General features: G+C 41.1%; 4 protein-coding genes across 4 annotated transcripts; all 4 read right to left on the reverse strand.

Annotated features, from left to right (window-relative positions):
* Positions 1–211: 211 nt before the first annotated feature.
* On the reverse strand, positions 212–2,340 carry foxi3b (forkhead box I3b). The gene is made up of 2 exons (XM_061286600.1): positions 1,563–2,340; positions 212–1,452 (listed from the first exon to the last, which is right to left on the reverse strand). The coding sequence occupies exons 1-2, from the start codon at positions 2,161–2,163 to the stop codon at positions 884–886; spliced, it is 1,170 nt and encodes a 389-aa protein (XP_061142584.1). The 5' UTR covers positions 2,164–2,340; the 3' UTR covers positions 212–883.
* A 12,549-nt stretch (positions 2,341–14,889) lies between these two features.
* On the reverse strand, positions 14,890–17,181 carry LOC133158479 (protein Wnt-8a-like). The gene is made up of 5 exons (XM_061285724.1): positions 17,155–17,181; positions 16,952–17,081; positions 16,011–16,136; positions 15,750–15,892; positions 14,890–15,447 (listed from the first exon to the last, which is right to left on the reverse strand). Exons 1-5 carry the CDS (start codon positions 17,167–17,169, stop codon positions 14,890–14,892), a joined length of 972 nt encoding a protein of 323 aa, XP_061141708.1. The 5' UTR covers positions 17,170–17,181.
* A 603-nt stretch (positions 17,182–17,784) lies between these two features.
* Positions 17,785–21,448, reverse strand: LOC133165374 (protein Wnt-8a-like). Its single transcript, XM_061294970.1, has 6 exons — positions 21,406–21,448; positions 19,301–19,335; positions 19,079–19,208; positions 18,640–18,768; positions 18,433–18,575; positions 17,785–18,351 (listed from the first exon to the last, which is right to left on the reverse strand). Exons 2-6 carry the CDS (start codon positions 19,313–19,315, stop codon positions 17,785–17,787), a joined length of 984 nt encoding a protein of 327 aa, XP_061150954.1. The 5' UTR covers positions 19,316–19,335; positions 21,406–21,448.
* Positions 21,449–22,946: 1,498 nt separating this feature from the next.
* Positions 22,947–24,627, reverse strand: tmsb2 (thymosin beta 2). Its single transcript, XM_061282043.1, has 3 exons — positions 24,472–24,627; positions 23,553–23,657; positions 22,947–23,396 (listed from the first exon to the last, which is right to left on the reverse strand). The coding sequence occupies exons 2-3, from the start codon at positions 23,650–23,652 to the stop codon at positions 23,359–23,361; spliced, it is 138 nt and encodes a 45-aa protein (XP_061138027.1). The 5' UTR covers positions 23,653–23,657; positions 24,472–24,627; the 3' UTR covers positions 22,947–23,358.
* Between the last annotated feature and the right edge of the window lie 1,183 nt (positions 24,628–25,810).

The raw sequence follows: 25,810 nt of genomic DNA on the forward strand, positions 1-25,810 counted from the left end.
CAGCATGGGAATGAGAATTTTTATCATTTCTGCAAATCTGTGAAACAATTCATCACACAAAGATCAAGTTTCATCGACCCGCTGCTTGTACTCTGCTGGTCATCATATTCCCTAGCATACACCTTGTGCTTAATATTTATTGTCCTCTACATTTGGTTCTTGTTCTTTTTATTCATGTATTTATTCCACAACATAAATAAGTGAGAAATGCAACTGTCAAAAGTATTTTATTCATATCAAAAGGACAACATAACATTTACCTTACATTAAGAATACATTAGAATGTGTAATAACAACCAAATTATACAAAGGATTCAGATTAGAAGACACATACACATATTTACAAAGACCATCTATATGACTCCGGAAGATCATCAGATCAGATTTAGGAGACAACAAAACAAAACAGTAATGGTTCACATGAACATAATATGTAGACAAAGCTGTAATTTAACCGCTCATCTAAACTGCTGTCTGGACGTTGTATTTATGTGATACCATCAGGGAATCACAGAGAGTAGAGCGGAACAGACCGATGTCAGCAGATCAGATCTCAGATCAGTTAAGAATGACTCAGCTCTGATAGAGACAAGCTTTGGTAGGAATAAAAGCTGACTCTGGATTTGGTAGCTTCAGACAGTTTCTGCTCTTTGCTGCTGACTCGGATGTTTCTGTGGGAATCTAAGGTTTTTAAATCTGTTGTCACATGCTTTTGTGACCTCAACCGTCTCTGTCAGCGCAAACATGCTTAGTGTGTGTGTGTGTGTGTGTGTGCGTGCGTGCGTGTGTGTGTTAGCCTCTCAAAGTGACAACTAATGTCTACTGCAAAACAAAACAAATCTCTGTGAAATGTCTTGTCTATACCAATCAGTTCATTGTAAAATTACACTTCAGTGCCCTCGCGTTGATAGATGATTCCTGTTGAGCCCAGCGGGGGGTAGAAGGACGTACTATACTGGCTGAGGATGGGACTAGTGTACCCTAGTGAAGAGTGGGTGGGTGAAGAGGAGAGCATAGGGGGCGCTTGCACCTGTGGAAGCCACTCTCGCCCGGCAGAGTTTGGAGAGTAGCTATTAAAACTCGCAGGCTGTGGAAGCCTGTGTGGCCCCTCGATAGGGAGGTTGACCTGCAGGGGTCTGCTCAATGCATCACCTCCCACATCATTGGGTGATCCACCGGACACTCCAGACATCTCAGACAGGAAGCTGCTCAGACAAGGTGCAGCACTGGATGATGATGGCGAAGGAATTCTGTCTGGCGTTTGGGAGATGTTAAGGGAAGAGTTGGCAGAGTGTTTGGGGCTGCCCCTCTCACTTTCACCTGACTCTGCGGCTCCTGAACTACCGTCGACTCCAGAGAGGGAGTCAGACTTCCTCTTCCTTTTGCGGCGGAAGTTTCCATTGTCGAACATCTTTTCACAGTTTGGATCGAGTGTCCAGTAGTTGCCCTTGCCTGTTAAGTGACATCCGGCAAAAATTGTTAACGATACAGGATGTACAATGAAAACAAAATGAAAAAAAAAACTAGAAAAACCATTAAAAATATTATTCTCAAAGAATTACCTGGATCGTCTTCATCTCTTGGTACTTTTTTGAAGCAGTCATTTAGCGACAGGTTGTGTCTGATGGAATTCTGCCATCCTGCTTTACTCTTGTTGTAGAAAGGAAAGTTGTCTGCGACATACTGATATATCTGACTCAGGGTCAGCCGACGGTCGGGTGCTCCGTGGATAGCCATGGCGATGAGAGCCGAGTAAGAATAAGGCGGCCTGACGAGCTTCATCAAGTCTTCTTGTGAGGGGAGGGAGAACCAGCTCAACTCCCCTCCTGGGCCTCCTGCTCCAGCTGAGCCCAGGTAAGGCCTCTGCATGCCATAGTGCTGCGGGACGAAGGGAGGGCCCGGGTTCCCGGGTGGACCGTTGGAAGTCAGGTACGATGGTGTGTTGAGCCCGGGGCCGTTGAACCAAAGGTAAGGGTTTGGGGACGTGGTGCTGAAGTCACCCAGCTCATAGGAGGTCGGTGTGGTGCGCTGAGGACTTGGTAGAGATGGTGGAGGGTAGTAACAGTCACTGTACATGCTGAGTTCAGGGGGCTCCTGGCCGAGGCTCGGAAACTGAGGGCCGCAACGTGGAGGAGACTGTTCCTGGGCTTCAAACGCAGACATTGTCGTGGCGGTGTTTCTTCTTACCTTGAAGAGAGCCTCTTTGACCTTCAGGTTTCTTGGCGCCTGTATCAAAATCTCCGACTTCTGTTTAAGCTCTTGAAGGTAGTGATCTGATCCGAATGGTGTTATCTGTTCTCTTTGCTTGTCAGCTTTGCCCTTGCTCTATGTTCAAATGTCACCTGTCATACCTGCTATATCTGTTCCCTGGAAACGCCCCCACTCTCATTTGATTGGTTCTTTCCTTAGGTGAGTAGCCCTTTTTTTCTCCTTGGGAGTGTACAATTGCTCCAGGCGTTTTGTTTAACCTTGCTCAAGACTATTTTCTTAAAACTTATTATTTCAGCCATTCTCACTTTATTGCGCAAATTCATCTCCAAATAAAATGTGCTTTTCTTTATACAAAGATTAGTAAATGTAGTAATCGTCTCATCAAAATGGAGTTTTGTCATCAAAGCGAATGGAACATTCCGCAATTTGTATGTTTATTGCTTCACATATTGACAACCCGTTTTAACTGACACAATTATATATCTGGAACAAGGTTGGAATTAATATCATTTTATCATCTTTTAATATTTATATTGTAATTTTCAATTGTTTTATTTTTATTTGTGATATTTTTAGATAGATAGATAGATAGATAGATAGATAGATAGATAGATAGATAGATAGATAGATAGATAGATAGATAGATAGATAGATAGATAGATAGATAGATAGATAGATAGATAGATAGATAGATAGATAGATAGATAGATAGATAGATAGATAGATAGATTTTATGAAATTGTTTTTACTCATCAAATTAATGTAATTTTATTGTGGGCGTGGTTTAAGTGTTTTTCAATAAAGTTCAGTGTGCCTACTGTTCACCATTGTCAAAGCTGTCGACTGCCGAGGTCTACTGACTGACCCTAAAGCCTCGCCTAACGTAAATTGTGAGACTTTTTATTTGATTAAATACATACTTATTCTGAGCCTGCTATCTGGGAGTTAATTCAGCTGTTTCTCCGAATAAATAGTCAAAAAGGCGTGGATATTGGTGAAGCTAAAATGACCGAGCAACCTAGCATGATACATTTATGTCGTCTATAGACGTCAGCGTCGTAATCCGAAATGGCTGAACGATGTCTCGTGTCAGAATCTATTTGTGGACTTGTCGGTTTTTTCGGCAGATGGCCTACTCTACATTGCCTTCTGGGTACCAAACAGGGGTCGAAAACCCGTTGGAACTCGACGGGGATTTGGAAAGAATGATTGAAGACGTGGGAAACATATCTGGTGCGAAACGTGTGGACTTTTACCGAGTATCGTTAAATTCGGGGACATTTTGTCGGTCCGAGTCTAGTACAGTGCAAGTGAACTGTAGTTCTGTCTACCTGTAGCGCAACTTACGCTGATGGCCCACGAGATGGCGGCTCTGCGGACCAGCCCCGAATGTTGGGGTTCAATGCTGCTTCTCGAGGAGGCTCATCGTAAATGCTTCAACGCAGTGGGAGGGAGCCGGCTGCTGGAACCAGCTCCCACTGACACGCCACACGCTCGGATGTGAACTTTTCAATCCTGTGTTGTTCATATTTCCTAATACTAACCGACATATCTACACACTCAATTGTTAATACTGCATGTACTTTATCGTAAGACTGTCATTCAAATATGTTTAAAAATTCTAATAAAAGTACACGTTCAGACTAAATATATGGTCTGTCTTTCATTTATGACAGCCAATAATTATAATTGTTCAGACACAATTTCACAAAGTGAAATGTAACATTTAAGTAATTTTCTTGTGTTATCTTTTCATTGTTTTTTGTTTTTGTGTTTTTTTCCAGATGAATAACACAGGGTCAAGCACTGAGCAGAGTTCGTCAGCCACCCACATTGATCTGGAATATATCCTCAGAGAGTTGCAGTCGCTGTCTGACAGCATGGATCAACTGGCAGGTATGGGTGATTATAATGTCAAGTACGCATCAATTATGTCATTAGAATAAGGATGACACTGATGATTATTTGTCAAGTATGCAAATCACAAGGTGTAACAGTTTGCCCTCGATCTGCAATGCGATAGCCACATGTGCTTTACAGAGGTCCAACTGCTATGCAAGTTAGCCACGCTTAGAGGCGTCAGATGTGCAGACTTGCATTGTTATACATGACAGCTGTCAGATTGTAACCCGCTGGTGGGTTAGAGAGAAGTAACTGAAGGTTTACTCAAATGCCTTATCCATCAAGCAGGATGTTGTGACTTGTTCTCTGCCAAGGGGGACAGATATAGTAATAAAATAAAAGTGTGGCATCAGTAAAAATGTCTTCTCCTCAACAGCTCCAATCAAAGAAGCCACAAGATTTGTTTAATCCCAAAGGTTCTACATTCAATACGGGAAAAAGAAAAAGTGACAGGGACATGCAGTTACCGTATTTTCCGCCCTATAAGGCGCACCTAAAAACCTAAATTTTTATCAAAAGTCGACAGTGCGCCTAAAAACCTAAATTTTTATCAAAAGTCGACAGTGCGCCTTATAGTCCGGTGCGCCTTATATATGGATCAAGTGATGAATTTGTTGATCCATACTGGTTGTACACAGTGCTCTGCCAAAATGTTTTAGTACGTTTTAGTACGACTAGTAAATTACAAGGTCGCATCTCTTTCCAACATTACGGTAACTGTAGTCAGGGGGCGTCACCGAATAGCTGTTGTACCTGCGAGGCTATTTCATTTCAAAATAGGCTGCTCCGTTAATGTTTTGAGTAAATCCACGGATTGATATGGAAGGGAAACATAGGTAAGTAGTACCAATGCGTTAGATCGAACTTTAGTCAGTTCTTCTGATCATTTTATAGGAGATCGTTTGAGAAACGCGATTGTTTACACTTTGCTGAGGCTCATGGGAGATTGCGAGCTGAGGCTCATTGGAAATTGCAGTGCGCGGCGTGTTGTGAGCAGAGCAGGCACGTGAAAGGGGAGCCGACAACTACGCGGCTCCTGGGCTAGTGCTATGGCTAGTGTCCAAGAAGACGAGGAAATTCGCTCGCCTTTGGGCTTCAAGTCATTCATTTGGAAGCACTTTGTAATTTCCTAAATAAAGAGTTTGCAGTACCTTGTTGATTTTGCGTATGAATTGTTATAAATCAGGATATTGTTCTATAGCGATCGTAAAGCACTATATCGTGATGGATCGTGAATGAATCACAGCAGGCTTTAAGATATCTGCAAATATCGTATCGTGATTCTTTGTATTGATATGATATCGTATCGTGACAAAACCCGCGATTTACACCCCTACTGTGAGATTCTACTTAAGGTAAGCCAGTTGGAAAGAAAAAAAGACAACATCCCGTCGTTAAAACATGATAACATCAGCGATTTGGTTTGGTTTGGTTTATTCCAATATGAAACTGATATACACTAGCATAACATAAACAAGCAAAGAGAAAAAGAAAACCAATCTTCTTTCAGCTGTTCCCGTTAGGGGTTGACTATGCTGGAAATCAATAACCCTCATTCCTGCATCTCATTAAAAAAAACAGTTTTTGAATTGGTTTCTTTGAATATTCCTTGTGCTCCTCTCTTAACCTATTTCCCTCAACCACAGTTTGACATCACACGGCAAAAGACTAAAACTTCTTGTGCTTACTCTCTTAATTTTGAACTCTACCTCTCGATTTATAGCCCTCTTCTCTTTCAATGAATAACTTCTGAATATTTGTTGGTAGCAAATTATGTTTTTGCTTTGAATAAGTTCTTTGTTGTTTGCAGTTCCATTATGTCTCTGACTCTTAGGAAGTTTGATCAGAAAAATAATGAATTGGTGTGATACCTGTAACTTGGTTATCCCGATTGCTTTCTTTTGCCAAATCAGGAGCGGATGTATTGAATTGATGTAATTATCTCTGCAAACCTCAACACAATAACATATATATGGAAGAATCATTGAAGAGTAGAAAATACAAAATGACCTGTTTTGCTTTGTTCAATAATGCTATGCATCTTTAGATCTCGGTCTGTAAATATTTGATATGTGATTTTCAATTAATTTTCTCACCCATCGTCACCCCAAAATTTGATTTCATTAAGTCTGTCAATAGTCACCCCATCCAAAAGGATCTGTAATTTTATGTCATTTTTACAGTTCACCCATAAACATTATTTTATTTTTACTCGAGTCTAATGCCAATTTATTTATACCAAAACATTGTTTTATTCTGTGTTAATGCTTTAGGAGTTGTAAATTATTGCCATAACAAAATTATTAGTATCATTTGTAATTCCAACACATTTGATGTCTTACATAAATCATTGATATAGAGAATAAATAATTTGGGGCCTTGTACTGATCCCGGAGAGACACCGGAATGTCCAAACATGTTGACTGTAAATCACCTAGCTTCACAAACTGTACCTTTTCCCGATACCATGTAAAATATCACGTGTTTTTTTTTTTTTTTTCATACCAGTGAATATTCCAATTGTATATAGTGTTTGTTCCAATGAATTAGTGACTTCTTCTATGGACTCTGTTAAAACGTATGATGTTCATCTATTTGATGTGATTCCATAATGACCTTCGCCAAATAATTTGTGTCTGACCAAGAAATAATCCATTCTCCATGTTTTCAATATATTATTGTGTTGTAAAATAATTGAATGGATGACAACAAAATATCTTGAGAAAAGTATAGTGTACAATAAGTCTTTTGCAATTACTCTTCAGGAAAACCTTTTTTTATTTTCTGGGAAATATGTATCTGTTTGTGCATACATATCTTTAAATGTGTGCAACACTCAAGTTGTTTATTGCTAAGATTATTTAGCTTGAGAAACTCAGACTGTTTTTTTTTCCTCTCTCTCTCTTCTTTCCACCTGCAGTACAAACCCAGCTCAGGCAATGCGATCTAATCGTTTGTGTCGGCCAGCCTGACAAGTTGGGACACCTGAAAATCCTGGAGGCGCCTCAGCAGGCGCCGCAAGCTTTTCCGGGAAACGACGTAAGAGAGAAGAGGTCATCTTCGAATAACTCAGACAAGTCAACTAGCCCAGTAGATGCTTTTTTTTTTTTTTTTTTTTGCAAAAAGTATTTCATACTGTAAAATATTATTTACATGGCAATGATCTTAGGAGACATGTCTTACTTTTAAGGTTCTGTTGGACAGCCCCCATGTATGGACATAATTTGCATACAGAAATGCATGCTGTTGGTGCAAGACACAATCTTGCAGGGTACTGCAGACCTATGTGGCGCGTGTGTGTGTGTGCGTGCGTGTGCGTGCGTGTGATGGGTAATCATCTCCTTTACCCTGGGGAATCTTAACATCACTAAAGTGCCCACAAAAATCTGACTTTGACGTAATAATTCAGTGCTACACTCGTCGACACTCGCCTATGGCATGCACACTTTTCAGTTTGCATTGAATGAATGGCTACAATGTTTTTCTCCCCGATCGGGGTTTCATGTTTTCCTCCCTTTCTTTGCTTTTGTGGTGGCATGGCAGGGAGTTAAGTTGCCTTGGGTTACTGCTCTTGAAGCTGTAAACTGGGTGAGGTTTATAGCAGTGATCAGAGTCATGAATTTGAGAAGCATCATGGTGTGAGAATGCCTCACATAGGCACAAACACACACATACACACACATACCTACATACTGTAGATTTTACATGTATCTTATTTATATGCACTGTAACTTGACTGCAAAAGACAAAGGATGACACGCATGTGTGAATTTTTTTCTCTATACCAGTTGGAAGGCCAACCCTGAAGCTACTATAAAACCAAGACACTGCAAGGACGACATCAATTTGACAGGATAGCAAGCCAGGTAGTAACTTACAAAGACTGGGCTCTGTTGGAGTATTGTTTTGACAACACCACCATCTGCTGTTCGTTTTCTCTAAGTTCATAGGTTAAGCTTGTCAAAAGTATTTGCATTGTGAATTCTTTGTACAAAATGTTTGTAAATTCCCATATATTTTTCATGAAAGCTGGGCCCCATGTTAATTTCTGTGCCTTGAGATGGACAGTGCATTTGAAAGGAGTATTATTGTTACATAAAACTCTGCATATATAGATGACAGAGTCTACATCTCCTAGGTTGTGGGGTTTCTTTTTCTTCATCAATGTTTCTGTAATCGTTTTTAAATCCAATACACGGGTGATCGGCCCATGAGCTTTACCATTGCCCTATTTGCCAGCTTAACCTGTTACCACCTCTCACGACGGGGACGTTAGGGTTGGATTTTGAGAGGCATAGATGACAATAAAGCAGTTAAATTCCATAAAGTCTGTATGGGTTCATTCAAATGGACAATGTGGCAGTGCTGGAATAATCAATTTAAAAAACATTATTCATGTGTGCGAAATGAAGGAATGTATTTGAAGAATTTCAAATGAGGTACATGGAGACAAGAGTAAAACAAAAATTGAAAACAGGATATGATGATCAGTTTGTGTTTGTTTTCTGGTGTGTATTGATGGTTTCAACTGATGGCTAGTGAGCAAATTTAGAGGTGGGCGTTATGAGGATATACGAAAATGATAGTGATAGTGATGATGAAAATAGTGTTTTTACCTTTTCGACTAGTGTTGTGTTGTCATTTGTCGCCTGAAGCAAGCTGCGAGTTATAAGAGCGTCAGAGGACATTGACTGATGTGATTAGATGGGCAAAACCCCTTTTTTTTTCAGTAAGTACATAGTCAACACACTTATTACAACTACATTTTACATTTTGTTTTACATGACTTGTCAAAAAGACAAGTGTGTTGAGGCAATTCTGCTGATCTAGTCCCATCCCGATTTCAACCAAGGATTTCACTGCCAGACACACAATCTACATATCTACAGTACTATCTATTATACCACCATAACCAAGGAAAAAGGAAGAAACAAAGGAATCAGAAATTTGACGTAGTATAACATACGATTTGAATACAGCAATGACAAGTTACCGTAATTTTCGGACTATAAGTCGCACGTGCGTTTGATAAGTCGCACCAGCCATAAAATGCCCCGAAGAGTGAAAAAAAAAACATATATGTATATAAGTCGCTCCTGAGTATAAGTCGCCCCCCCACCCAAACTATGAAAAAAAACGCGACTTATAGTCCGAAAGTTAAATGGAAGTTGATAGTAACAATTGATAGCAATTTGATTTTAATACAGCAATGACAAGTTAACTGGAGGTTTTAACATATTTTAACAGTTTGATTTGAATGCAACAGTAACAATTTAATCCGTTTCAAGAGCGTTGGAGTCATAATCTCGCACACGCTCTGGGCCCCATCACCTGGGCTCTCTGCTCTCAGCCCTCTGGTTGCTTTCCAAGGCTGGAAGTCCCTTATTTTCAAGGGCGCTAGACTTTGTTCCTTTCAGCTTATTTTACAGGTGCAACCCCATGAGGGTCAACGTCGAGTGGAAATGGTCTGGTCGATTGCAGTGAAAACCCAGTTTAGGAGATCCGTAGCAGTTGGGGAAGTGCCTGTTCCTGCCACGAGGAGATTTGTTCCCAGTGTGCCCTCAAGACTGCAACTCCCTCTCATTTATGTATTACACATTCAGCATTCTGCAATATTGTTTCTATATTTCGGTATCAGCGTTTGACAACAGTGTTGAAGAGTTTTTGTAACATTTGCACGCATCAGCAGCATAGGCACTAGCCTGTATTAGAGACATAATACATACATAATACCCTAACCTTTCTGTTCCAACCACTACCAGCCACTGGTCGCAGTTCAAATATCAACAGTCTTCGAAGCCCAAGGTTTTGTCTCAATCTGGTATGTTCGGGGACATGTCAAATGTGTCTTGTGTGTGTGCCATTTGTTTTTGTAGTCACAGATAGAAAAAAAAATGATTTCGACTGTTGCACATTCACAAACATCTTCAATCACCATTGACATACTCAGTAGTGTTTAAAATATATATTTTCAATATAGACTGCGACTCCACCACTTATCAATCGTATACTTCACAGCTGCCACCAGGTGGCAGAAGAAACAACACCATAGCGACGTCTACAGTATAACGTATTTACCGTATTTCCTGGACTATAAATCGCAGTTTTTTTCATAGTTTGGCCCAGTGTGTGACTTATACTCAGGAGTGATTAATTAACAGATTATATAATTTCACATTATTTTCACACTAAATCACATGAGGCCGCTCTAGGCCTGTGGAATAATTAGGACTGCAACTGACAATGAATCTGACTTAAACCATGTAGAAGTGGAAGCGCTGCATCTTCTACTTCCGGGGTTAGAGGTATTTTGTTTCATTTTAATTCAATATTTTACCAGGTAAGTCAATTGAGAACATTTTCTCATTTACAGTGGCAACCTGGAAACAAGGTGTATGAAGTGTCTTGCCCAAGGACACAATGACACGTGACTGACAGAGTTAGGGTCGAACTGCCAACCCTCCGGTTACTAATCGACCCGCTCTACTGCCTGAGCCAGTGGTCACCAAACTACAGGACCGTTTAATCCGGCCCCCCAACCCTGAACAAATTGTATTATTAAACTTTTTTTTTGGTCATTTCGCCTGCAATGACTGCGTTTCCCCAGTAGATGGGGAAGCGCTCGCCTGCGCATTTACTACCGGAAGCCGTGTCAGAAAGCTCGGTGCACACTCACAAGTGCGTGTACGTACTCAGTAGTACGGACATGGCGCACTCGCGTTCTATTTGTATCAGTCCCGAATTTAGAGTGCGGACTGTGACGACAGCAGTCTTGTAATTCGCGCGCTGAGCTTTCAGATGCAGTTTTGCAGCACCCACAAACCTTCCCCTGGAATCCTTCCATTAAAATGAGTCGCCCAAGGAAAAGCAAGGTGGACACAGTGCCGAGCGTTTAAAAGAGAGTGGCCAATTTGGCTCAACGTACGCGACGTGACATTCAGCCACATGAACGTCAACATCAACCCGTCACAGATCGAGGTAAACGGACCAACACCTCGGATCTCGCCTAAGAATTGCCACAACAAATTTGACTCCAGACTATGACGCACTAGCAAACTTTAACAAAAAAGACAGCGGTGTCTACAAGCCTACTGGAACCTACAAAAGGATTATTAGGAAGGAACACAAGAACTTTAAGAGACTGCTCATATGTGTCAAAGAGATTCTGCTCTGACAACTGAGTTGAACTTTTATCTGTTAAGATTGTGCATGGCACAACAGAAAGTTAATGTTCCATGGCTTTTTTTTCTATGAAGAACCCAGAGAGAGTTATTTAGTTATTATTTATTTCCTGTTTTTTCTGTGAAGAACTCAGAGGGTTATTTAGTTATTATTTATTTCATTAATAGTGTTATTATTTGTTTCCTGACTTTTTTTCTGTAAAGAACCTGGAAAGGGTTATTAAACAACCGTTATTTGGTTATGTGTGGCTTTCTGGAAAACAATAAATTTTTCAAGCTCCCCTACGATCGTCACACTTTTTCTGTTACAAACTGACACCGGCCCCCCATCAGAGAAGGGAAAAGTTATGAGGCCCTCACAGGAAAAAGTTTGGGGACCCCTGGCCTGAGCCATGGCCGCTACAGTTGTTTATAAGTGACACAGAGGATGAAGATTTTGTTGGATTTAATTACTTGGAGTGACGCGGTTGGTTCGACAAACTTGTTAGCATATTATTCATGCTATAGTTATTTGAATAACTCTTAATATGTTACATCAGGCACGTTCTCAGTTCCTTTTGTATGTGTTTATGTAATGTTAGCATACCGTATCGTTCAGGCTGTTGATGCCTATTCTATTTGTATTTTAAATTGCCTTTCAAGATGACATGTCTGTTCTTGGTGTTGGATTTTATCAAATAAATTTCCCCAAAGTGCGACTTATACTCCGGTGCGACTTATATACACGTCTTTTTCTTCTTTATTATGCATTTTATGGTTGTTTGCAGGCCAGCCAGTGCGACCCACGCAGCGACGCCTGCCACATTACCGGTGCGTATTTCTTTCTTACGTGACATCCTAAGTAATCTGAATTTCATTGTGAAAAAAAATCTGAAAATAAGCACCGGAAGATAATTTTACCAGTGCTTTACTTATTTTTTCTTGATTTGAACATATGGGTAGGGGTGGGAAAAGCTATGGGGTCCCTGGGGCACAATCAAATAAAATAGGCCATACCTTAACAAACTGCTATGCTATATCTATTGCTTTTTACTCTGTATTTGACTTATATTAGTGAGAAATAGGGAGAAAAACCTCAAATCACAAAACAGCACTCGTCGTTCGTTTTTTTCATGCACTCAATGCATTTTCTAACTTTCGAGATCTGCACAATACTAAAAATTACATTACAGTAGATTTCCATTTTTTTTCAATACTTTAATGTCAATACTATTTTGTGCAAAAATATGCAGACTACTTCGCTTCTGTTTACATTCGATAGTTTTCTATAGCAATTCTAGTGGATGCATTTCTCATTTGATACAGGCCTGTATAATAAAGTGAGAAAAGGTCAGTAGTCATGGTGTGTGGTATAATTTTGTACAGAATAACCGAAAACATATCATGGTACACTGTGTTTTAAAATGGTGTGTATTGTGATTTTTTTGTTCATGTCGCGCAGCACTAACTTGGGATGTGAATAATAAACAGATCAGTTGAATAAAAAAAAGAAGATCAATTCTGCTTTAGAATTGGAACTGCAACCTTGCACTGACATCTTTTGGTCATTGTTGGTAATGTCCACCTTTTTTTATTTTTAATCACTACATTTTCAGTAGTGATTAAAAGGGATTGGGTTTCGATCAAGTTCAAATTAATGTAATTTTGTGAAGCATATTGTTTGTGTTTTGTGCGTGCAGCAATTGAATTCGCAAAGTCAATCTTTTACTCACCTGTTATTGTTATTTCTATGGGCTGTAATTATTGCAACAAATTGGTATACCAGTGAAACATTCAGTAATGTAAAGTGATGACCACTTGCATATCTTGCACTTACATATCTTCATAAAAATAACAATTGTGCTTATTGCCCACCTAAATCTCCTCATTGCAGACCTTTTGTTTGGTGATTTTGAGCTATTAAAAGTTGCTGTGACTCTTCACTGTTAGTGTTGTCGTCATACAAACCGGATCTTATAATTTTATTCTAAATCACAGCATTGCCTAAATCCAATCTTGTATCCCGGCACAGCGAGACTTGTCTCTTTGTTTCTCACACGTAGGTGATAGAGGAGGATGGCGAGGGAGGGGGGTGATCAATCAATGGTGTGATCCACCCCCAAGACCCTCAAGCCTGTCTGAGTGTATACATGAGTCCTCCTAGGGGGTCTTTGTGATGACCCCCCCCCCCCCCCCCCATCTACTGTTGTACTCTACTGTTCTGATTTTGAAACGTATCCCTGCTGAAAGGCTGGATCTTGCCACCGTGGGGTCAACATGGAACACTGTATGATAATAGAGTGTTGCTTTAATTTGGACATATGTTTGATCACGCTGTGGGGAAAAAAGTTCATTCACAGACTCCCCTATTGAAAAGGGTGTTCAGTCTGACCTTATTTGACTCAAGTAAAATTGATGAGAACAGACGTGGTCATTTGGAGCAAACGTCATGTCAGTAGATTGTCTTTTTTGGCATCAATATGGAAGTCATCATGTAGAGCTAGTGGGAGAGAAGAGATAAGGGGTGGATCGGGAAGGACCTCCAGTGGGGCAAAGCCTTCATTAGTGCACAGCAGGACAGCATGGGAAATACGGGGCATCCCCAGGAGCAAACGGGCAAATGGGAAGGATTAGCAGCTAAAAAGTTTCATGTTTTCAGAGTCAATATTTGGGACTTTTGTTATTATGACCTCCCTTGCCTGAAACAGAAGGCCGCATTTCTTTCTTATTAATTGTGAAGCTTTAGCTCCAGCACCTTTCGTGACCCTGAACAGGATAAGTGGTGTGTATAGATGGATAATTGAGAAGCTGTATGGAAGGTTGCTAGTGATCCTTTTTTTGGCCCTTAACCATACCAAAACGTTTTTAAAAGACTCCTACCCCCTTCGCCCCAAGGTTGGACCCCCGATGAAGGGGGCCGTCTTTCATCTAAGACACTGGCAGATTTATGATATGTCCAGCTGAGTGGAAGATTCTTATTCAATCCAAAGGGTCGAAGAGGATAGAAGGCAGTCAATCAAAGACTGTGGGTGCAGGTAACCAAAATAATTAAATTTTTGTTGAGGAACTGTGAGTATATTTTGCATTTGTTACGAAGAAAAAGCGAAACATCAAACATCCTGCCTTCTTCGAGCTTTGATGTATTGTATTGCATTAGCATGCTCTAGTAAATGTGAGCTGTGAGTTTGGCATCCTCTCAGATTATCAGGACAAATGCCTGGTGGAAATACTTCACTAATTTGTTTCCCAAAGCCCGGGAATCGATTCAATACACGTTGGCTTCAAAGTAGTGCTGGATCAACACCTTGATAGGATAGAGGTGTCATTTGCACCATGTTATCCCTGTAATCCGCTGTTTAGTGGATTCACGCCATTCTTATTCTAATGCCCACAGCTTCCTTTGCGGCTTGTTCCCAAGTAAAGCAATATTCAGTAGTTTGACATGGAAAAACAACAACAGCACAATACTTAATGTTTAAAAATATATTCAAAGACTGAGGCAGCACTGTCGGTTGTTTATGTCAATGACAAGTTCATATAAATAGATGCAAAAGTGCAAACATGATGGCAATTCAGATATTGGCCTTCATTTAGGAGATTGTCACACAAGCTTGTTTTATTTGGGTCCACGGCGTCTGCGTCCGAGGGCGTGACCTTCCGTCGCTTCCCTCCTGGCGCAGACGTGTTTCACCTTGACTTGCGAGCAGTTGTCACAGTTCACCTTGCAGCACCAGTGGAATTTACAGTTACAACTGGTCACCACCTCTGCACGCCTCTCCTCCACACTCAGGCCGCACTCGTGGCACAGCCTGCGGCAGCTTCTCCTCTCCCGATGTGTCAGACCCTCGCCATGCTGCACGCACTCCCGGCCCTCCGTGCCATACAGGCCTAGAGTGACGTTTCTCTTGCAGTAATCTGGGGAATCTTCCATGTAGATGAGTTCGGTCTGGGGGACACTGCCAAATGCGTCAGCAATGGCCCCGCGGCTCTCTGCGCTGTTACCCGCCCTTTTGCGCTTTTTGTCGATGTCCAGTTTTTGGGCTTGACTGTGCTTGACCTTTAAATAATCGCCAATTTCTCTGAAGTCAGACAACTGTGCCCAACACGTTTGGACGCTGCAGCTCTCAGACATGCCGTGACATCTGCAGATGCGCTTCATGGTCGCCTTCACGGCCTGTTGGAACACAAGCAAGAAGATTTTCTTGACATTATCAATTCTCTCTTTAATTCCCTGCATCTTACCGACAAAGTTTGTACTCATGAATATGTTAACATTTAACATTCAAGATTGTCGATATCCAAATTTATAAGAAACCCTCGATTTTGAATTTACTTAATTACTGTCTTGCAATGATTGTGTTTTACTATGTTTATGCTCTGCTGTTTTTTTACATCCTTTTGAGACCAAAGGGAAAAATTAGTCAGTCAGTCATTGTATTTGGACTATCTAATCTGTTTCAGTGTGAGAATGCTTACAAGACGTCCAGCTTCATTGTTGTGCAAGTTGACAACAGCTCTTGAGTCCTGACCAGTCTCTTGCGCATCCACAAACTCCTTGGAAATCCTCTCCCCGAACTCCACGTTATCACTGCAGCCGCCCCACAGCCAGCCTTGCCCGCCTATACACACACACAAAGCACAAGAACAGGGGGTTTGCCATGTATTTCTTTTTAACCAGTGGGATGCAGTTAATTAGAACAGTCTAATGGCGTATACCATTTTTTAATATGGTTTTACCGATTTTGCCATTCCTCGAGACATCACAGCCACAGTTGTCAAGGTCTCCCATACTGCAGTTCCTGGACAGAATGTACATGACTCCTGCAGCACTGATAGCATGGACAAATGATGTCTCCCTGGTGGCTGCAAATGAACAAAAGTGCATAAGTATTCAAATGATCAACTTTTAAGACGAGTGCTGAGTGAATAGCACAAAAACATATTGTACAATTTACCGCTCAAGCACGCTGGTGTGTGTGTGTGTGTGGGGGGGGGGGCGTGACGTGTGCATTTCTTCTTTCTATACAGTACAGTAATCCCTCGTTTATCACGGATGACTGGTTCCAAAAACCACCCGCGATAAGTGAAATCCGCAAAGTACGGTCACAGTGGCGTAGCCAGGAATTTTTCCAGTAGGGGCGCGTGCCCACAGGAAAAAAAATCGAACATCACCCACGCCGTTCGCTGATCGCTAAAACAACATCCGGGTCCGGGAGGCAAACGGTGAATGGATAACATCGCCCACATAAAATAGCGCAAGCACATTCGCGCAAGACCGAAAGAAAAAAAACGGCATGAAAATGAAGAATCGAAAAAGCTCGATTTTTTTCAACCGGGGCGCAGGGAGCCCTAACCGGGGCACCGCCCCAGCTACGCCACTGTACGGTCACCAATAAGAAGTACTGGGCAGGCTAACGAGTTAGCAGAATGATGTTAATTCGCGATCGGATTTCTAAAGGAATGTAAACGAACATTTGGAGCAATACTACATTGTCCTAAAGGTTAGACACATGTTTCCTCGATTTAGATTTTTTTTTTTACTTTTAAATGTTTGTTTTTTTTAATTTGGAAAAAAAATCCGCGATGTAGTGAAGCCGCGATAAATGAAGCGCATAAAAATGAAGTAGTGAGGGATCACTGTATGTGATTCCACATTTAGAATCGCGGAGGTTACCCACCGCGTCTCAATCCCTTTAGCTGGACAGCGCTTTCCGGACAGTTCCATCTGTCCCACGTAAACTGGTGTTTGCACTCCTCGATGCCACTCTGCGTGCCAACCTGGACGCTTTTGGCGTATGTAAGATAAGCCTAGGAAGAAGGCATGTGTTCATTATTTATGCTAAAATGTCTCCCCAGCGTTCTCGTTTCAGTTGTCATTTACCTTGGATCCCGTCATCAAAAAGTTACCAGCAATCCTGAAAAGAAAGTAACAATAATATTGTCCCGCTCTCAGAGTACAAACAATTTAAGATTGTTATTCACTTACCAAGTGTGTCCCGGAGAAATTCTGCATAGAAAAAATAGAAGAAGCCGCTGCAAGTGTACCATTTTGACCGACAGTCGACCAGCAAACTTATTTTGAACCCGCGCTTTGCAATTTAAGTGGGGAACAAGCTGGGCCTCTGTGCCTTTACCCCCAAGCAGTCAAAAAGCTGATTGGATAACGGATTTAGGAAACGCCTATAGGCTATGCGCACTTCAATGGCTGGTATTAGAGGTGATAGTTATTTAACTTCCAAAGCTGCACGACACCAAGAAGTGAGTGAGACCAGCTTGTTACAAACCAGACGTCTTTATTTTATATAAAAATATTTTGTTAAGTACATCTAATGTACAATATCACAGTTTGAAAGCAATTTTGATCAGGTATATCCTCAAGCACAATTGCGGTGTATGACGTTATTTGTACTGTAATTGGTATTTAAAATCCAGTTTATGATATGAAGTGCAATTAGACAGCATGCAAATTATTAGGTTATGAAAATGCACCCGTGCAGCACGAAGCTGCCCATTAATGTCCACGCGGACGGTTTTTACGTTTTGCTTTGTTGTGTGATTTTCTGGCACTTCCCTTGCGTGCACAGTAATATTTGGTCACCACCTGTGTGCATTTGTCACATTTAACCGTACAGCACCAATGGAATTTGCAATTACAGCTGCTGACAACTTCAAGGTGCTTCTTTGCCACCCGGAGTCCGCATTCGTAGCACAGCCTGCGACAGCTTTTTCTTTCCCACAGCGGTAAGCTTTTGTCCCCCTTGAGGCATTCCCGTCCCTCTGTGCCATCGTAGCCTAGGCTCTGGTTCCGGACGCAGTAGTCCGGGGAATCCTCGAAGAAAATGAGCTCTGTCCGCGGGATGTTGCGGAAGGCCTGCGTAATGGTGCCTCTGTTGTCTGCGCTGTTGCCAGCCCTCATCGGCTTCTTGTCTACTTCCAACTTCTTGGCTTGGGAATGCTTAATTTTCAGGTAGGTGCCCACCTCTCTGAAGTCGGCCAGTTGCATCCAACACGTTTGGATACTGCAGCTTCCAGACACTCCATGGCATTTGCAAGCTCGCGTCATCGTAGCTTTGATTGCCTACAAGAAGACGGAATGATCATAAACCAAAAAGAGTATATTCAAACCTCAAGAATCTGAGTTTGTAATTGAATGCCTCACTAGTCTCCCAGCCTCATTGTTATGGAGGTTAACTGCAGCGCGAAAGTCGTGACCATCTTCCAAGGCATCCACAAACTGTTTGGAGATCTTCTCTCCAAAGGCCACGTTATCGCTACAGCCTCCCCAAATCCACCCTCTGCCTCCTGAACAGGAAAAACAAATTAATTTGTATTACACCATTAAATTAATGAATATATGGTGCCAGACCTGTCTGTCCTACTCTGGAATCATCACAACCGCAGTTGTCAAAGTCTCCCATGCTGCAGTTCTTGGTGAGCGTATACATCACTCCTGCAGCACTGATGGCATGGACAAATGATGTTTCTTTTGTTGCTACTACAAATCAAAACCAAAATTAGACTTTGCAAATATGGAGTGTACCCCGTGCGCAATGTGTGCGTAAAATACAACCGTGTCCCGTGTGTTGAGTGCTTAAAATGCTTTTTAATTGCAGAGTCTTCCGGTGGGAAAGTTTAGCATTATTTGTGACTTATTGTCGGTGTGTTCAATTTGGATTATGTCAATAAGCTAAGAGCAAGGTGACAGAATTGGTGACGTTATAATTTGTGGGCGGTTCTGCGCGCTCGGTGCCGTTTCAGTTGTCATTGCTTGTTTGACTTGCAGAGAATTAAGAGTAATTTCTTACTATTTCGATGTGAGGACAGCTGAAGCATACTCTGTGGACAGTTCCATCTGTCCCAAGCAAACTGGTCCTTGCACTCTTGTATCCCATTCTGCGCACCCACTTGCACACTACTAGCGTAGGTAAGATAAGCCTTGAGAGATGCAGCCAAATACGTGATCATTTATATTAATTATCTCATGAAATTAAGTTTTTACTGCACAAATCGATGTGTGGTGTGCTTACCTTAGGACCAGTCATGAGGAAATTATTCGCCGTCCTATCAAAGGAAGAGTCCAAGAATAATCAAAATTAATCCAAATTTGAATGCCAGCAAACACAAGGTTTAAAGTAGGTCCACGAAAATGTAGAAATGACAAACCAAGTTGATGCAGACTGCACAATCCAACTCGTGTAGAGAACCATCCCAATAAGAAGCGTCCTGCAGCCTCCCATGACCGGAGTGCAAATTCCTGTTTATTGGAGTCCCAGATGAGAGTCGCAAAGAATGAAGCGGTCCACTAAAGGTGTACCCCAACCTCCACGCTGATTTTATTTATATGGTGGTGGGTCCTTTGATTGAAAGATTTGTCGAACAAGTAACGCTCCACTGTGAAAAAGACGACAATGATGGTCCCGGCCAGTAGACAAATAGGAGCCGTCCGCGCATAAGTGCACTTCAAAGCGAGAACGCAGACACTTCAGCAGCCCCTCATGAATTCACCTGCATCGATCCAATCCCCTTTTCCCAAAAAGTAACAACATGTAAGTAATGTATAGTAATACCTCATTAAATCCCGATATCCTTTAACAGAGCCATCGCGAATATTTACCGAACTATTTGAAATAACGGGTGATAGTTCTTAGCCACTCCTTTTTCTTTCTTTCTTTTTTTACTTTATTTTTTGGGAAATGGCACCAGTGTCCCACAGGGCACATGGTGACGACAAAGCCATAAAGTCCTGCAGGAGCTAAGCCCATATAGTCATGTAAATATCTTCTTCACACATCGCCGACATTGGCATCTTGGTGATAATAGGATAATAGATGTTTCCTTCAGAAACAACCTGGTGTGAAAATAGTCTGGAATTTACAATAAGGGTATAAAAATCCATGAGAGAGAAACATGCAGGGTGAGCTTTGAGTTGGAATGGTATATTTTTACCCCTTTCACGTGTCGAAATAAATGTATAGATTTTTTTCATCTCCTCTGGTTATTTTCCTGATTTAGCCTATAATTATTGCAGTCAGTCATTAAAATTAATCTCATCAATTTCTGTCATTCCTTAGCGTTATTCGCCAGTATCGTGACTAACATCAACAAGATGCTCTACTTGTCCAAATCTCCAAATAAACCACTCAAAATCCCCTACAACAACAACACACTCAGCGAGTAGAACAATGGACAGACGATTGGACGAGAACATGAACGCTATAGAATAGATAAGTAAGTGAGGATAATCCCTATAATTAGATATCGCCCGCAACATTCATCATGCAATATGACTGAAACCCATCCACTCCGGACTTGGTAGGATATAATACGTGCCAATTTAAATATCGCGGTCCTAATGTCTTAATTAAGGGATATCTTATACGTTTTAATGGGTTAACAAATTCAAACAATAGTCTAAACGCGTGGGCGTGGTTGCCATCGAAAGTATGCTGACGAATCTCGTGGGCAATTGTGACATTCGCCTTCACAACACAATCAATGCTACTACAACTGCTACAACTTCATTGAAATACGGCACGATTACTACCACTTTTACTACTTTAAAAATATATATACTAATAGCATGTCGTGCCTTTCAGAGCCATTTCTAAATGGCTTCATCAAGATCATCATCATCATCATCAGCAGCAGCAGCACCAGCAGTAGATGTATTAGATTAGTAGTTTAGAACATTTATTTATTTATTTATTTATTTATTTATTTATTTATTTATTTATTTATTTACTGATTGATTGATTTATTCATTCATTCATTCATTGATTCAATTATTAATTAATTAATTTATTTATTTATTTACTGGTAGCACTTGTAGTAGTAGTATTTGGAAATTGTAGAATTTTAATGGATTTTGCATGTTCTCCCCATGCATATTGTTAGGGTGGTGCTCACTCTAACTTATTTTGCAAGTGTACGCTCTGGTACTCTAATTTCCTCCTACATTTCAAAAACGAGCATGGCAGGTTAATTGTGCACTCTAAATTTAAGTGTGATTGTGAATCGTTTGTCTATGTGTGTCCTGCAATTGGCTAGCAACACCAGTTAAAGACCAAGATTTAAGGTGGTCATATATCTTTTATGAGAGTTTCAAATAGCCTTGGAATATTTAAATAATTCAAATAAGTTGAGCTAAACACAGAAATGCACAAAACTAATGCACTTAACACATACTTATGGATCTGCAGACTAATAATGTTGCCAAAGTACTAGTACTGACGGCTTTAGCCTTTTTTTTCTTACTGTTCACATTCACTTTGTGATGCCTGGTCGCAGTTTGACTTGTATGTGGGCAGCATGGGATCGATTCATGTGGGTGTGGTCGTTTGTCTCTACCTTGTCTGTGACCTGCGACTGGCTGGTGACCAGTTCAAAGTGTAGTCTGCCTTTCGCCCATTGCCGAATGGGATAGGCTCCAGCATCCCCCACGACCCTGAACAGGATAAGCGATGTTGAAAATGGATGGATGGATGGATGGATGGATGGATGGATGGATGGATGGATGGATGGATGGATGGATGGATGGATGGATGGATGGATGGATGGACGGACGTTAGAGTTGCTGATAGTGTAGGGCATAGGTGTCAAACTCAAGGCTCGGGGGTCAGATACAGATTCCGCTACATCAATCAATCCGGCCTGTGAAGACAAATTTTGCATCAACTTTGTGTGATTACTGAAATTACAAATTGTATTCACTAGTGACACTGCTTGCAATTTTTATTACATTCATCTTTTTAAAATATTTGAGCAGTTTTCACTAGTCTCTGATTTCAAAACTAGTTATTCATCTGTTTGTTTTGTAGCCCATTGAAGACGTTGACAATCATAGTCACAGTTTGTTTATTGACTTTAGGGGAATGGGACGTGGAGAGTGGACGCAGCGTAGCAGGAGGACGAGGCTGTGACTGACATAAACAAAAGCGGGGCACTGACCAGGGTGCTAGGAGAGCACAATAAGAGAGTGACAATAACATTAAAAGTTTTTATTCAAGCCTAAAAAAAAAAAACAATACGGCTCAGCCTCACCCCAGACTCTCTAGTGGCCCCCAGGTAAATTGAGTTTCAGACCCCTGCTGTACATAGAATACACTACATACAATGTACAGTCACTGTCGGAAATGAGGCATAATTACTTGATCATCACTCTCCCGGAAAAAAAGTATGCCTTATTCAGTACAAGAGCTAGCTATATGAGAAACTGAAATATTAGTGCTCTGAACACACTTTCAAAGTGGTATTATGGCAAAAAAAAATATTTTATTATTGTGGTGGTAGTGTTACACTATTGTCGAATAGGTGAGCAACACGGTGAGAGATGTTTCTAATATTTTGTTACTCACTCGTAGCTAAATGAATAACCTACAGCTGGTAGCACAATGGAGTCCAAATGAAAATGATCAGTTTCATAATTGACTTGACTTCTACATTTGTACCATTGACTGAAATTGTTATTTTGTAAAGGCTTGATAATACCTTGTACAATGTGCCATATTAGTGCAGATGTAAAATGATGTGCCCAGTGAGTATTATGTAATCATTCATCTGTGCTTGTTTTTGATGTGGGTGTTTGTTGCCCGACCAGCAAGTGCACAGTGTGTTCTTTTTATTTTTCTTGCATTCTAGTATACTTAGAGGAGACTGACAAAATACACATGATCATTAGGTTCCGCATCTTGATATTTATTTCAAAATGAAAAGTAAAAAAACAATATTAAGAAAACATTCTTAATGGTTTGGCTCCAATGGTTCTCTCCATTTTTTTATTTTTTTTAGGGGACCTCCCCCATCCCCTCATTGTCTGGGTACCTGCCTCCTGATGCTACATCACAACACCACTCCCCAGTTTGGCAATATCGGTGAGCTGTTAGCTATAAGCTAACAGAGTAAGACAGGCAACCAGGCTAACCCTTTTCTTTCAAGTAGTAAAGAGAACCCATGAAAGGATAAAAGCCCTGGGAGCTCAGGAGGACCCTATTTGAAGACCGAAGTCGAATATTTGAGTGGTGTGATAATTAAAAGAAAGTGCATTTTGCTGTGGCATCCCAGCTTCTTTTCTTCATGTGCTTATCAGTCAAGGTGTGGCATCTCCTTTTCTCTCTTGCTCAATAGCTGCAAAAAGGGGCAGAAAAATTGTCATCATCAACAGATGACGAGGCGGGAGAGTTCATTCAGTTCATTCTTTTCATCACATGCTTTTTTACACGGTGGTGCAATGAACAGAAACTATGAGGCGCTTTGTTTTTTGGAGAATAGCGGGAGACTCACTCTCTTTGGTGGGTAGAGGATTTTTTTCTTTTGTCTCCGTCTTCTTCAGCTTTGTCTTGTCAAAACGGGAAATCTCAGTCATATCAGGCTTGTCAGACATTTTGACTGTAGACAAAAAACAAAATCATCTTAGCATTTGACCGATAAAGCATCCAGTCAAATATTGAAATTGTTTCATTTCTTAAATCTAATATTGTTTTTAAAGATTATCACAAGAACTGTGAAATGCGTCACTGGCTTTGAATGATTCAACTATGAGCACCAGAAGTGGTTGCCTGTGAAGGGAGTGGCTTTGTGCAGCGATCACATTGATGCCCGAGTAGAAGCTGCTTCCACATAATGCATGTAGCAGCACGTGCCCAGTTTTACGCAACTGTCCATTTTTTCCCTTGCCTCTGTCTTCCCTCGAATGAGGCTGAAGTCTTTGTTCTGTCTTTCTGCATCCACCCCTGCAGCCTCGTGGTGCTCGACTGCAGTTATTTTCTTGACCTAGCCCTCAGCTCTGACATGTCCTTCGACCCAGTCACGCTTGTTCCAACCCTACTGCATCGTCACTAAGGCTGCCGGATAATTCCATCAAGTAGAAAATGGTCTAGTAACATGACCAGATGTTTTAATGATTAGTGTCAAAGCCATTTGGATCCTGGCTCTAATGATAGCTACACCCAACTCTGCCAAGCCCTTATCAGTACAATTAACTAATTAACCAAACACTAATCCCTATTGGTACTTCATCAGCATGTGCACAACCATCCCTTTTCACATTTTCTTCCACTTGCTGCCATCAGCAGGCTGCCTCCGGTGCTCCAGCCACACCCCAATCCTTTGTCTGATTCCCAGTGACAAGCGGCCGTAAAGACCCCCACTGACACACAGATGTGAGAAACATGCTGGAAAAAAAACAATGAACTTTCCTTACCGATGTTGCACGCGAACAGCGGGCTCAAATCCACTGGAGGAGATGAGAGGATATGGAAGGGTAGCGTTAGAGCGGAAGAAGGGAGCTTGAGTGTATCTGTCGGTGTGTGCACTCTTGCCTGTATCCAGGGTGGGTATTAAAGGGGGGAGGTAACGGAGAGAGAGACAGAGGAGAGAGAATGACTAAGAGCTTAGTCAGTGTTCCTCTTGGTCATCAATATTTATGCTCATATGGATGAAAGACAAGAATTGTGTGATGCTCGGCCCATAAATAAATGTACATTTTAACTTTGAACAATGTAACAAGTCCAGGCTTTTTTGTCGAATTTAAATTGTCATCTGTTTTGTTCTGAAAGTCATTCCTCTCCTATACTGTGCGTTACACAACGACTAGGGTCACTGTTGCTAGAGCTAAGACCGGTGGATTACATTCATTGGAACACAGAATAATACGTCACAGCACAAAATACTGCATTAGACAAGCAAACACAATGAAATCACTCATTGGTAGCCACAATAATTTAAAGATAAGGTCAACCCCAAAATATTCTTTACAATAATAGGATTAGTCAAAATACGGCATTCTGATTAATATTGTGTTTGTGGAATACGAGTTATGCAACAAATTTCCACCGTTTTTAACCATCTCAGGGGGCGGCCATTTTGCCACTTGCTGCTGACTGAAAATGACATCACAGTTGCCAGGTCTAAGGTCACAACCATTCACAGCTAAGGGGGCAGCAATTTTGCTACTTGCTGTTGATTGGAAATGACAATCACGGCTTTTTATTTTATGGTTGACTTCCCCACTGTAGATCCATTAATTTGAGTCAATGGTTTTTGGGTGTGGCTTGACAATCAAAACAAATAATAATGTGTTTTATTATTATTATTATTATTATTATTATTATTATTATTTGTTCCACAGCTTGATTTTGAATGTGTCATTTGTAGTAGATCTTTAAAAATTGAGTCTGTTAGAGTTGATCATGGTGTCTAATTTGAGGGACATTAGTCACATCCCTGATTTAGAGTCTGATCAAGCAGCTCTTGATTACATCAGACATTAATAGAACAGGCATGATGAGAGGCTCTATTGCTGAGCTCATGAAACATGAGTTTCCCTTCCTAAATGTTCCCTGAGGCACACTGCATCGATTTGTTGCCAGTTGAAGAACACTTCCCGTATATATCAGCCAATCACACAATAGAGCGGTGAAGATGAGTCAACATCAACCTCACCTCTGAACCAGGCCAATACATATGTGCACGCTATTTTGCTCCCATTTACTAGATGCATTTAGGAATGCATTCTACAACAGCGCCTCCGTGTGGTCATA

This window comes from Syngnathus typhle, linkage group LG1, assembly GCF_033458585.1.
Source record: "Syngnathus typhle isolate RoL2023-S1 ecotype Sweden linkage group LG1, RoL_Styp_1.0, whole genome shotgun sequence".
Taxonomy (NCBI): domain Eukaryota; kingdom Metazoa; phylum Chordata; class Actinopteri; order Syngnathiformes; family Syngnathidae; genus Syngnathus; species Syngnathus typhle.